The 14,038-nt window shown below is 41.3% G+C and overlaps 1 protein-coding gene across 1 annotated transcript in view; it reads left to right on the forward strand.

Moving 5' to 3' along the window:
• The first annotated feature begins 953 nt into the window (after window positions 1-953).
• The window catches only part of SGIP1 (SH3GL interacting endocytic adaptor 1), a 199,248-nt gene continuing 186,163 nt past the window's right edge, over window positions 954-14,038 (forward strand). Inside the window, 2 exon segments of the mRNA XM_042952054.1 lie at window positions 954-1,021; window positions 4,686-4,812. Of these exon segments, the coding sequence (XP_042807988.1) occupies window positions 4,803-4,812 (10 nt within the window). The 5' untranslated portion in view covers window positions 954-1,021; window positions 4,686-4,802.

Genomic DNA, 14,038 nt, shown 5'->3' on the forward strand with positions numbered 1-14,038 from the left:
TGCTGCTATTTTATTTAAAATCTTTGCATGATATTCAGGAATCAGATTGGACTATAGTCTTACCAGGTTTTATAATTCGTAAAGTGAATTTTGGAGCGTTTTCTCTTTCTCTAGTTTCTTGTGCTGTTCAAGTTGCATGTGGGTTAACTGATTCTTCAAAGAGGAAAAGAATTCCTCTGTGCCTGGGCCAGTTATTGTTGCCGTGGGTCTGTGCTTCAAGCATATTGTTGCTGGGCAGTATCCATTATATCACTGATCATAGCTGTAGCATTCAAACATTTTTAATGAGAATGTTTTTACTACTTTCATGCACTCTTTCTGGCCCTCAGTCTGCTCTTTTACCATAGCACTCTGATCTTATTTATTGTTACTGCATCCTGAAAATTATAGCAAAAGCAAAAAAATGGGGTTTTTAAATGCTTTTTGCCGTTTTCTTTTTTTTTTTTTTTTAATGTTTATTTATTTTTGAGACAGAGAGAGACAGAACATGAACGGGGGAGGGTCAGAGAGAGAGGGAGACACAGAATCTGAAGCAGGCTCCAGGCTCTGAGCTGTCAGCACAGAGCCTGACGTGGGGCTCGAACTCACAAACCATGAGATCATGACCTGAGCCGAAGTCGGGCGCTTAACCGACTGAGCCACCCAGGCGCCCCGCTTTTTCCCGTTTTCTGCATTTCCTCGGGGTGCTTCCGCTGCTTTAGTGTGTTGTAATTGTTTACTTTCTTTCTCTTTTGAAGCCGCTGACTTCTCATGCACTCAGCCTTTATTGCTTGTCTTTATCCATGTAGGTCCAAATTAAGCAGCACTCCTAGCTGATGCACATTCCTTCCATACTCCAGGAAGTCTGGGCAGGGATAGACCGGTGAGTGGCAAGCATACCAGGGCATGTCTCGTATTTGGAGGGCCAAGAAGTAAGGTCCGCTTCCCCCTTCCCCTTCTCTCCCACAGAGAGGAGAATGACTATGGGGTCTGCAAGTTTTCTCAGGATGCAGTGAGTGAGGATATACGAAGAACCTCTCAAGTATGCTGGATGGGATTAGTGTGGCATTCTGAGTCCCTCTGGATCATGAATCCTTTTGTTAAGTTTTATCTTAGGTGAACTGAGTCAGCCTATTGTGGACGGCTTTTGTTTCAGTTGCTCTCCCCACAGTGATTCTGGTAATGGTGCTCCTTCTTTCTCTGACGATGTCTTTTCTACCCCTCCAATTATATAGAGGGTTCATACTATTAAGGGTTGTTTGTCATAGAAATTTGTCTACCTCCTCCCCATGTTTAGTCACGGTGTGGTGGACATGTGATGAATTTCAATGTAAACCCATTTTGGTTTGAATGCGTCCAGCATAAGTCACCAACCTGGTCCCATTGATTGGTCCAAAGGGTAAACAATGAGCCAAGCCAGGTCAATTAGAGCCCTTCTCCAGAAGTTTTTAGAAGTAGGTCTTGAATCGTCAGGCTGTGAAGATGTGCGTTTAATATAACATACTTGAGCAATTTTTTATTTGAAGCAGAACTTTGTTCATCAGGTGTTCTTATAGTTGGTAATTAGCAATTGGTACTTACAGTTGGTAATAAACTCACACAAAGTTTAACCAAGATTGTGACTTGTCCTACCACCTTCAACTACACATCCCCTTCTTGGTCCTTCTCTGACAATCCTATCTGGACACTTCTTTTTCCTGTATACACCCCACTGACTAAAAAAAATCTTTGAACTGTCTTTCTGTCTCTACCTAGCTGCGTTCTATGCCTAAAACAAAACTGATATGTGTCCATACCAAGTGTAGCTGAGAAGTTTGCGCTAATACACGGCAAAATGTACACTGGGTGAGAGGAAGCAGACAGCCTGGGTTTCTCTGGTTCTCTTGGTCCCTTATTTCTCTGACAATAATCCACACACCTCAGTGCTTGCGCTTACCTCCAGATTTTATCTGAGCCATTTTTCTTATTTAGAACTCCCTATTTTATTTAGAATTGCCACGCCAATTCCAGTCCATTTTTTTTCTGAACTCTAAACTTCCACCTCTGTAAGTGGACCTTCCCTAACCTCCTTTGATTTAAATCTCTCTTCTACTCACCTGTCCCTCGGAACCTCAGAACGCTCCAACATGTTACACCCCTGGATGCGTCACCCGGTCTGCCACTAAGTTGTTCTCTGTGCATGTAGTGTAACTCTCAGCTACAAACTTCTCTGATGCCTCTGGCAGCCCTTTGGTGGTAGTAACACTAAATATCAAAACGCTAACATGAGGGGTTTATTATACTCCAGACACAATGCTAAGTAATTTACTGGCAAGGTATTTAGAATAGTGTTTGCACGTAGTAAGCAATTAATAAAGGTTTGTTATTACTGCTATTTATAACCCTATGAACTTGGTGTTATTTTTATCTCCACTTCACAGATAAGGAAACTGTGAGGCACAGAGAGTTACATAACTTGTACAGGGTCACAGAGCTCATTGAGTGGCTGAGACAGAACTTGATCCTAGTCTGTTTGATGGCAGTATTTACCCATGTTCTTACCCACCACAAAAAAGTTGGCTAAATGCACCTACACCAATGAATCTTTTTCCTGTAGTTTTCAGAACAGTGTAAGTTTTCCTCAATACAGGTTTTACTGCGTAATTCTTTTCCCTTTCAAAATTCGATGGCCGCATAGATGTAATGAACAGGGTACAAGTATTTGTACCTCCCTGGAGAGTGTCTATCTGAAATTTCAAGGCCATTGAAATATCTGTTCTTAGGGAGAATAATGAGTTTTTAAAAACTTCTAAGTTGCTATGGAATTGAGTTTTTGGTTTTTTGTTTGTTTAACTGTTCATATGCCTTCCACTCAGCTTTTTGAGTTATATTTCTTTTTGTAGTTCTTAGCCAGCAATACCTCGTATTTGCTCTGGTAGAAAGAACTAGACTATGTCAAGGGCTAAGCAATATTAAAAGTTCGTGGCTATGTTTATGACATAAATGATTAACAGTAGCATCAGAGACTCAACATTGATCATGTGGTGATCTTACTTCTTAAAGTTATTTCATCTGATGCACATTGCTCTGTGATGTTATGGCTTTTCTCCCAATCCTGGTGCTAGATTGGAGAAATGACCACTTCTGCTGTTGTCCCCTAGAGTTCTACAGACGATTTTCCCTTTCTTCTGAACTCCCCTCCTCCTACTCCTCCCTCCCACGTGCCGCCGCCTGCTTCTTCCTTAGCTGTCAGAGCCTACCAGAACGGAACCGAAGATCGCCGGCCCCCAGGGCCCGAGGCCTTCGGAAAGGCTCTCGGGGTCCCTGGGGACTAGTCAGGTGACAGATTCTCAGCCAAAGCAGCCCGGGTGCCTTAACCCTTCCCACTTAGGCAGCAGCCCACAGGCACCCAGATCCCATCCCTGGAAGCTGCAAAACCCTGGGCTCCACCCACCCATCCGGCCAGAAGCCGGCAACCACTGCTTCCCTCCGGATTTCCACCGGGGCGAACGAATGGGCTTGAAGGCGGTTACAGATGCCGGAGGCGCGGGGCGAAAAACGGTGTCCTTTAGAAGAAAGTTGGTTTATTACTGGGCCTGCAGTTGGCGGCACGGCCCCGCTCCACCTGGGGAAGGAGGCGGCGCCCGCGCGCGGGGCCTCGGGGAGGCGCGCGGCGGGCCCGGAGCTGGGACTGGAAAGCCGAGCGGCGGCGCCGCGGGGTCGGGTCCCGGCCGGCGGCGCGCCCCGGTTGCCTCTGGAACAAGCGGCGTGCACAGCTGTCTTCCGTCGGGCGCGGGCCCGGCCGCCCGGCCTGCTGCCCTCTCTCCCGCCTCCCGCCCCAGAAATTATCTCAAGCGTTGCCAGTTTGATTCCAGAGCCCCACTCGGGTGGGTTCTTTTGTTTCTTTGTTTTAATGACAGTTCCCAGCCCTTGGGCATGTCATGCGCGATTAATTCCCTGGCTCTGTTGAAGGCAGCTGGGATGAAATTTCTTCTGCATCATCCTTTTGGGGATAATTGCTTATAATGTGACGTCAGCCGGATTGATTTTTCTCTCTTGAAAGAGACAGAGAGAGGCGGGGGGTTGGAGAGAGAGAGAGAGATAGAGAGAGAGAGAGAGAGAGAGACTGACTCACGGACGTGTGCGGAGGCCACAGACATTAACATTTGAAAATGTGGAATTCCTTCAGGGCAAAAGGAGACGGGGATGGAAGCTTAAAAGTGTGCAGCTAAGACATCAGACTGCAGAGAATTAAGTTTTTCTTTAAAAAAAAAAAAAAATCCCCTCCGCAGAGAGCCACTTAGGTGCTCCTTTCATGCCCGAGTCCCCGTTAAGGTGGCAGCGCCTGATAATTAATCTCGGGTACCCAGCCGCTGCAATAGGCTTAAGAAGACGAAGAGGAGGGGCGGGGAAGTGCGTCACCAGGTGGGGAAGGGGCTGTGCGTTGGGTGCCAAGCGGGAGGGGTGGGGGTGGAGGGGAATAGGGACGGAAAATAGGTTCTGTGTGCTCTCCCGGGGTATTGTGTCAGGAGATGCAGGCTGGCTACCATGTGACGCGGTCCAGAGCTGAAGGGATTGGCCGAGGCAGCGCAGGCGGTGCAGCTCGGCCGGCTTGCTGTTCCTCTCCCTTTCTCTCGCAGCATCTTCCTGGGAGCCTGTAGGTGAAGCAGCACCAGCAGCATCCATGGCCTATCTTTGGGGTTAACATTTGTCTCATTTGGCTTCAGCAGTGGACGGAGCAGACCTCTCGGCAGCAGCGTCGTGAGGACTTAGCTGGGACCTGGAATCGTATCCTCCTGTGTTTTTCAGACTCCTTGGAAATTAAGGAATGCAATTCTGCCACCATGATGGAAGGTAGGATGCTTTCTGCTGTGGTTGACTGGCTTCAGGCAAGGTTTGGGCAGAACAGCGTTGAAGAATGCGTGCAGCCTGTGTCGGTGGCTGGTCTAGAACCTGGTTGCCAGGATTTGCAAGCAGAAATGCTGCAGTTTGCTTGCAGCGGACCAGGGCTCAGACTAATGGAATCAAACCACAAGGCTTCTGTTTAGCTCAGAACCTACAGAGCTCCCAGCTCTTTTGAGAGGAAACAAAACAAAACAAAACAAAGCAAAACAAAAAAACTAAAGTGCATCCAGGGAGCTGAGATAGAGCTAAGAAAGAGCTTGCAGAGCAAATAAGTTGGGAGAGAAGATAAGGTTTTCTGCTCTGGGTTCCTGGGACTACACTGATTAAACATTTACAATGGAAACTTGTTTTCTGAAATTGACATTAGACAGGAGAGGTCATTGACTGAGTTATCCATGCTGTCATTTTCAGTGAACTGTTTAAAAATTTTTTCTTAATTTTTGTAAGATATTTTTATCTCTGCAATTTACATCTTATTGTTGGGGTGAGAGGTGCAGCAAATTTGGTCCATAAACTATAGTTATATGGGGATGCCATTGCAACAGAATGAGCAATATGAGGAAAGTGTCTGCGCCTCTTAGCCCTGGGTCCAGGGTGTTATCAGGTTAAAAAAAAGAATTTTGTGCTTCCTAAATGCATTCCATGCAATGATTCTTAGCCAAGCTCCAAATGATTACTTACTGATTACCTTTCTGCATTCAATATTGAGTATAAGAAGGAACTTTCCCTGGGGAGATGTTGTTTAAACTATATTTTGTTCTGCTAAATTACCCTTCCAAGCCTGAGATAGTGACAGCCAAGATTGCTTCAAAAAAGCACCAAGCTGATTAAGAAAGAAGCAGGCAGCCCTACCCCGGCTTTGATTTTGTTTTCACACTACAGGATGGTGCAAAACTCCTGGCCTTTCCTAAGATGACAGGCAGAAATTTGTCCCCAGCCTGGATTTCACAATGCAGAATCGAGTGCATAATGGGTCTCAAATCAGCCATGAAAATGGCAGAGAGGCCACCTCTTAAAGCCAAGGTCTGTCCTACAGATTTTAAACATTCCTTAGAAATTTACCAAAATGGAATAAGAGGAGGATGGTTTCAAAAAGCAGTCGTGTAGCCTGCACTAATTTGGCAGAAATGAATTCTTTTTGCTCTCTCTGTTATCATGTCAAAAATTGTTAATGTAATTTTGGGGAGTGAAGAATTCTACAGTCATGGCCCACAGATTTTAGAAAATAGCTTTAAAAGAGAGATTGGGTATCGTTTTATTATGGAGCCTGGTCTTAAGCTAGTTCTTTAAAATACTGGTCTAAATAAACTGAGATTACTAATGCTGTAAGATTAAATCATTTTCATTAATTCAAAATGAATTTAATCTTTGAATAACAAGACAAGACGAACAGAAAGTGTATTACTGATACACTTTTCAATTTAAACTCAGGTGGATTACCCTCTTCAGAAAAAAAAACAAAAACAAAAACAAATCTTGTCTACAGAGGTACTGTATTTCTCCAGCTAAATTTCAGTTGCAGTATCTCTTAAAAATAAATCTGCATACATTCTGATGAGGTTTGAATCTTACACATGAGAGTGGAAGATCATTCATTTTTACTTCTTGCTTTGCAAACTATGGAGTTCAAGTGTTCTTTTTGAAGGAAGTCGTATTTATTGATGCTCGTTAATGACTCTCCTGGAAATATTGTCTATTGTGCCATCCCAGAATGTCAGTTCAAAGCCCTATGATAAGCTTATCTGAGCTGCCTAAACTGAAATGAGAACTGTAACAAAGACGTGTGTAGGAGCTGAATTAGCACTATTGCTCTGGGTTTGCCAGATTGATCTAATGAAGGATGTTATCTTAGCACTTGTGAATTAGAGGTGACACTATGGATCCCTTCCATCAGATCCCTGCAAAAGGAAATGGACAAGTGTTCCCATTGGCTTCAAAATTTACATGAAACTAATAATTTGTATCTACCCACAGTTCCTACTTAAATGCTTTTCAAGACTTATTATCTTAATGGTTCCTGACCTTAGAAAGGCAGGTAGGAATCTTAACCAGAAATCAATTTGCCCGGCAATAGCATTTCCACTTAGTTGCCAGTCTTTTTGGCAATATATGCATGTTTCTGATACTGCATCCCAGAATTTCACCTCCAAATAGCTCTTATTCTGAAGATGTGGCATAGCAGTTACCATATCCATTAATTCACCCCTAGAGGAAGTTAGGTTGTTCCATCTATCACAATAACCTTGGAAAGATAAGGAACCCCCTAAAGTCACCCTAAATCCTGTCATGGAAGCCCTCTGCTGAAACATCAGTGGGCTCTGAGAATGTGTCACCCAACATTAAGATAGTTAAAATTGTGTCTCTCCTCAACTAGTACATGTCACACACACACACACACACACACACACACACACACACACACACACAGTTACACACATGTAGTCGTCAATACTACATTATTAACACTACATTATCAACACTAATTATTAAGAAAGGGAGAGACCCTACATTTACATTGTGTATGTATATATATTTCTATATTCACCAGAGTCCGTTAGTCTGCTGCTCAGGAAAGCATGGCCATGGCAACTTTTCAAGCCACTTCTCTACTTTGTGTAAAACAGGAGTAAACAAATAGTCTTCAGAATGGCTCATAGTTTAGGTTTGTGTTCTTGTTTTGATGGAACAAGATATGAGCTCCATTCATCCAATGCCTATTAGAAATTCTGGTCATAGATGAGGAACATTACTACCTCCACAGTGATACTAATATCATATAAGGTAGTGAAATAATTCTGCAGGGGCCTCCAACATGTTACCAGTAGTTTGTGGCCCCATGATTCCTTTCAAATATTTTTATTTAAAAACATGTATTTTAATTTTATATTTGATTCATTGATTCCTGCAGTCTTTATTTTTTGGCAGTGGTTGGTATTGAGTTGTGTCTTTCCTAAAGTATGCCACGTGATATGGAGCCTTCCATGGTATGAATGTGAAGGGAAGGAGGGTGAGCAAAGGGAGTTATTTGCTTAAAGGCACATGCATGGGTTAAGCTTACAATGCGGTCTATGTGGTTTGGGCAGCTCATCAAGGATTCTGTTGTTTTCACATATTATTATTAAAGTTTGAAAATGCCATTTTAGCTACCCCTTCCAAGATAAGTGAAGCTAAGTCAGGGTTTCTTAGGAAGTCTGTTTACTTGTAGGGCAGCCTGGGAAGTTGTCCCTTGTCTTGAAGAACTGCACCAAAAGTACTTGTTTTTAGTTCCATGGTCAGGTTCTTAGGTACTGTACTGGAAGGATAAATGTTTGGGCACCAGTGGTTTCATCCTGTGTAACAATTTTTGAGATTAACAAGCATATTGTTAATGGCTTACTGGATATAATTGATTTAATAAATTTTATTATATTTACTATTCACAATAACCTGTGAGTAAGTATATTCTGCATGCAGTAGTTTTGGTGTCCTTTTTCTAAATTGGAAAAATAAAAAATAATATTTTGAGGCAGAAAAATGGCAGAATGGAATATGAACCCAAGTTTGTGTTTTTTAAATCAATTCAAGGTCTAATAGATGGTATAGAATGAATGAGATTCCTTTATTATGTCAAAAAAAAAAATATATATATATATATATTTTGCCTCCTTGAATTGTAGAGGAAAAACAATGAACCAGCATCATCACCTGGCTGTTTTGCCCCCAGCGTGTTTACCTCAGAAAACAGAATACACATTTTTCCTGAATTCTCATAAATAGAGAGGAGAATTTTCTGGACCCAAGTTCATTTAACAACAAAGCTCATATTTTTGACCCCTCATAACATTTCAATAGGAACTGTTTTAAAATTTGTATCAAGATGGGCATCGTAACCTAATTGAAAACTAGGACTTGATTTCTTTTGTGGCATATTCTGTCTCTCTTTTTTTTAAATATGAATACTCACAGGACCATGCCTTTTAATTCCTCATTATTGCCTTTTATCTCCAAAATTATTGTTTAGACAATTTTGAACAATTGTAGATTAATTGAGCTTCTGTTGTTGCAATGAACCTTATAATAGTAAAGATTTTTTTTTCTCCGTCTAGAAATAGAGTTTTATTTATTTGGAAAATTCTTTGATGTGATCAAAAAGGAACAAAGCATTTTCAAGCTGGAACTATTCATTTTCTAGTTAGCTAAGAAGTTCTAAAGGGAATTCTCTTAATTTCCCAGAAATAGTGAAGTTATTTTGGAAAATCTTAAGCATGCATATGAGATTCTAATACATGGACTATCGTATATGTAATTTCTCTCCTTCCTCAAGGTTCAGTGTTAGAAAGGGCCTTCTTATATGCATAAGTTCCCATACAACTCCAGGGATCAACTTTAAATCTCTACGAAGAATATGCAGCTTTAAAACAATTATCTTAGCTAAACCATTCTAGAAGACTGGGTAAATCTTTCTGTTGGATTTGATTGATCCATACGTTATCTATGTTTCAAATAAACAAATTGCAGGAAGTCACCAGCTCACAGCTTTTATGTTCCTGAAAGTTTGTTTATGAATTGCTCACTTGAAACAAATTTTCCCATAGGGATAATGATATATATGATGATTAGATTCCCACACTGGTCCTTCAAAGGCTATTGACCCATTATCTAGTTGAAATACTAAATATTTGCAATGAAATGTGTGAAGAAGAGTACTGATACTGCAGTAAGTAGCCAGAAGAGAACCATGGAATTAAATGTGTTTTCAATTTTAAATGTTGCTATTTGTAAAAAGGAAGGTCTAATTAAAGGACAATGAGATGGAGAGAGAATTTGAAGGTAGTTTTTAGGTATATTTTCAGAAGTTTTAGAGACTTATGACACTGGATTTTCAATTATGTTCAATTTTACTTCCATACTTGTGGTTTACTTTTTCTCAATTCAACTTTATCATATATACTGCTGTTGAACTGTGATTAATTTCATTATGTAAACTCGCAAATGGAGTTAATAAAGGGAGAGAGAATTTACTGAGATGATGGTACAGGAGTTGAAAGGGGGAAAACGCTTAAGGGATTATAACGGATTTGGGCTCACGTGTCTGAAAAAGTCCCTGAGTAGTAATGAACTGAATAAGGAGATAGACAGGAACTGGGGGCAGGATCCCCTTAAGGAGAAAGTGGGTGTGTGGCAGAGGGGCTGGGTCTAACCGATTTCTCTGCTGACTACCAAATATTTCTGCAGGCACAGAATGGTTTGCTTAGAGGGACCGGGCTACTGGGGATGGAGCTTTAGACTTGGAGAGGGGTCAGTCCCCTTTCTCGGAACATATATGCCATTTAAGTGTATCCACAGAATGTCACAAAGATACTTAGAATCTTTATTTAAATATCGTATATCATGTCACTTCCTTGTTGAGAAAAACTTCTCTATCTTCTCATTTCTGTTAAAATTCATTGCATACTGGAGACTGCACACTCTGGCCCACTGTGCCTCTCCAAGCTCATTGCATGCCTTACTGCCACTCTCGGAGTGTTTAGAAAAAATGCTTTCCTGCCTCAGGGCTTTTGCTCTGCCTAGGACACTATTTTGCCAGTTCATGGAGTGACCGATGTTCTTGTGGTCCTAGCAAAACTGCCACCTTCTCAGGAGGGCTTCCCTACCATCTTGTCATCCCAAGCTCTCAAACACACAACCTGGGCCACTGAGTACATCCCAGTCTACCCTCTCTCCTCAGAGATGTATTTATGATTCATCATTATTTAATGGTGTATGGGCTGAATTTCTCAGAGCTAAGCTCCGCAAGGGCAGGAATCTGGTCTATCATATTCACCTCCTTACCTTTGGTTCTTGACACACAGTGGACACTTGGTGTGTTTATTTATTGGATAAATGAGTAAAACCAGATATAAATAACTCCAGTGACTTCATATGGTACATTGTAAGGTATTATTTGGTGCATTATAGTGGATGTAAGAAAAATAAATGCTCAAACTTGTTTTCTTGCTGGAGAAGCAACATGAAATGAGAAAAAGCAATGTATTATGAAGTGGGATATTGTGAGATACAGATAATACATTTTGAGAAGCAAAAGAAAAGAAATAGTCCATTTGACAATATATGCATGAGCTTGAATTATTTTGGTGATTAGCTCCAAAGAAATGATTTTATAATACAAAGAGGCAAGTTATAGCACAGCCATTCAAAGAAATTCCCAGGATCAGTGTTGTCAATATGCTGTACAGATTTTTCCGTCTCTCTCTCCCTTCTGCTCTCCTTTATTTCTGCCTTTTCGTTCTCTTCTTCTCTCATTCTTCCACCCCATCTTTCTCTTCTTGGGCAGTCTTTGCTTTTCTCTGGTTTATGACCAAATCTGAAAATCCTGGCTCCTGGAGCTAGAGTTTGACTTGGAATTTGGCAAAGTATTTTTAAATAAATAAATGAATATAAATGAGTGTAATGTTGTATGATATATTTGTGCAAGCAGTGGCAGTGTCTTATGGTATATGAGGCTTTTCAAATGCCAAATTATTCCTGATCAGAGAATTCATTACTCTTGGAAACTCAGTATGGTCGTTGAATTTGTGCAGTGGATTTTTTTTTTGTAGAAAGAGCATGGACCCAGAAGTCAGACATGGGTTTGAGCCTTAAGTGTTGTGACTGCTTGGCTGTGTGCCTTGAAGAGGTTACTGTAACTTCCTGGGGTTCTGTTTACTTGCAAACAAAATAAGAGAATTGATCTGCCTACCTCTAGAACTTCTAGCTCTAAGAGTTTCTGGCATTCATTGAATGGTTTAGAGTCTCCATTCTTACTGTCTCCAAGGTTTACACTGAATGATTGACCCCTTTTCCTCCCATCTCAAAATATACTTGTCCCTAACACAAAAGTAATTCAAATGTATTACTATCTTCCTTTTGTTGGATACTCCTCCTCCTTTGTTGGATGCTGCTCCTTGCACGTATGCCACAAGTTGGTCTTGCACCTTTAAGGTACTGGACGACAAAAGTGCAGTTATGCAACCCTTTTCTATAGCCCCTAGCATAGAACTACTTGCCGTGTACTCATCAGAAGTTGCATGAATTATATGAATGCATACTAGGTGTTCCGCCCTGTTCCACATGCTAGAGGTTCAATAGTGAACAATAGATACAAAGTCCTGCCTATGTGGACCTTCCTTTTAGTGCGGGAGAGATGGGAAATAAAATGAAACACAGAGTACATTTGATGGGGATAAGAACTTTGGAGAAGAATGGAGTGGAGAAAGGGGATGGAGGAAGTAGTGGAAGAAGTAGGGTGGAGAGGGTTGCTATCGTAAATAAGGTGGTAATGGATGGCCTCACTGAGAAGCCATATAAGCACAGACTCGAAGGAGCAGAGGCAGTGAGCAGCCATTTAATTATTTGGAGGAGCAATCCAATGTGGAAGGAGGAAGAGCATGTGCAAAGGCCTCAGAATATGGGCAGACCAGCAAGGATAGGGAGGGAGATGTTCAAGAGAGGAACTTAGGGGTAATATATATAAGTAGACACTCGTGAATCTTCAGTGGTAGTAAGGCCTACTTCCTTTTGCGTTAGTCACCATGAGCCTGTGTTATCCATGTGTCTAGTGACAGGTAGGAATTGAGGAAGCCTGGCATTCTGACATGGGTTTTGTGGTGCTTCTTGGACTCATTATTTCCACATATTAAAGTAAATGGGTGAATATTATGCTCTTACCTTAGCTCATGGTTCCAAGCCCAGAGTTAGAGCTGAGTGTTCAGCTCCAACTTTAGGCTTGAACGTTTCCACGCAAGAGAAATGGTCCCATGACAAGGGTGACCCCGGAATCAAAATCACCTATCAGTTCAGAAATGTTTGACTATATACAAAAGACCATCATTTGTATTTTTTGTTCATATCAACTCCTTCTTTTAATCGAGACTAGTATTTTAGGATTTTTAAAAAGAACCATGCAGAGTGACTCATGGTACATATCTTTAACAAACAGTATAATGAGTAAAATATTGTGCTCACTTAGGACATTGTCATAAGATTATATGACATTTGCATACGCTTCAAACTTTCCAAAATGCTTCATTTATTCAGCAGATAAATCAGAAGCTTTTTTCTTAGTTTCAGGTATTCTAGGCACTATGAATATGACAGGCGAAAAAAAGGCAGCTGTCGTCTCTGTCCTCAGAAGCTTAGGGTCCAGTACAATGTTGTCACACACTGTTGTACATATGCTTTTTATTCTCACATCATCCCTGTGTGGTAGGAAGAATAGGTATTACCACCCTTATTTCAAATAGGAAGAAAGTAGAGCCCAATGATATTAAGTGACTTGCTTAAGGTAACCATCTTACCAAGTGGCAGAACCAGCATTTATTTACTATGCTTGACTCTTACCTGCTCACACCTGAAATTGTTTGGCCTGGGTCTCTGGCTGACAAGCAAACAACAGATTGACTAGATTGGACACAGTATTTCAAAAGCCTTCTTCAGTACTAAGCAGAGTAATTTTATCAGCAGGTTATGATCATTCAGATCAGCCATCAGCTTGAAGAAGGTCACCTAACACAGAAGTGTTTCATCCCAGTGGGCTCCTTTCAGTGACCCTCACTAGTTTTCCAGAATTTTATGATGAGGAGGGAAATGTGATATCAACCAGCCAGCAGACTCTAAACTTTCACAGCTTACCTTCTACACAATGTTTTATCAAAAAGCTTGGCTCCCGCTATGAACAAAAGCCCTTTCTCCCTGAGAAGGACAGTTCGGTGTTCACTGACATTCTGTGAAAGCCTTGACCGTTATCAGGAAAACATGATGGTGTGTGCTGCCATTGAAGATTAACCAATCTAGTTCAACCTCATTTTACAGCTGAGGAAACCAAAACCAAATGAAATAACTTACCCAAGGATTTTTATTCTCTCCGTAAGAGGACACGTCAAAGTTGATTTTTTTTTTTTTTTTTTTTTTTTTTTTTTTTACTAATGATTCCAAAAATGTGAATAGACAAAGACTTGGAACCCATGGTGTCTTTCACATTCAAAGGTGCTGAGACTGGTTGGGTGACTGCCCAAAGACACACAAATGAATGTGTCCGCAGGGTCCACCGCTCTCCTGAGTACACACACAATGTAGCCATTTATAGCTCTCTCCTGTGCTTCCATGTCTCATGCATCTAATGTCAATGAGTCAGCGCTGTGTAGAGGGAAGAACCAGG

Source organism: Panthera leo, chromosome C1 (genome assembly GCF_018350215.1).
Source record: "Panthera leo isolate Ple1 chromosome C1, P.leo_Ple1_pat1.1, whole genome shotgun sequence".
NCBI lineage: Eukaryota > Metazoa > Chordata > Mammalia > Carnivora > Felidae > Panthera > Panthera leo.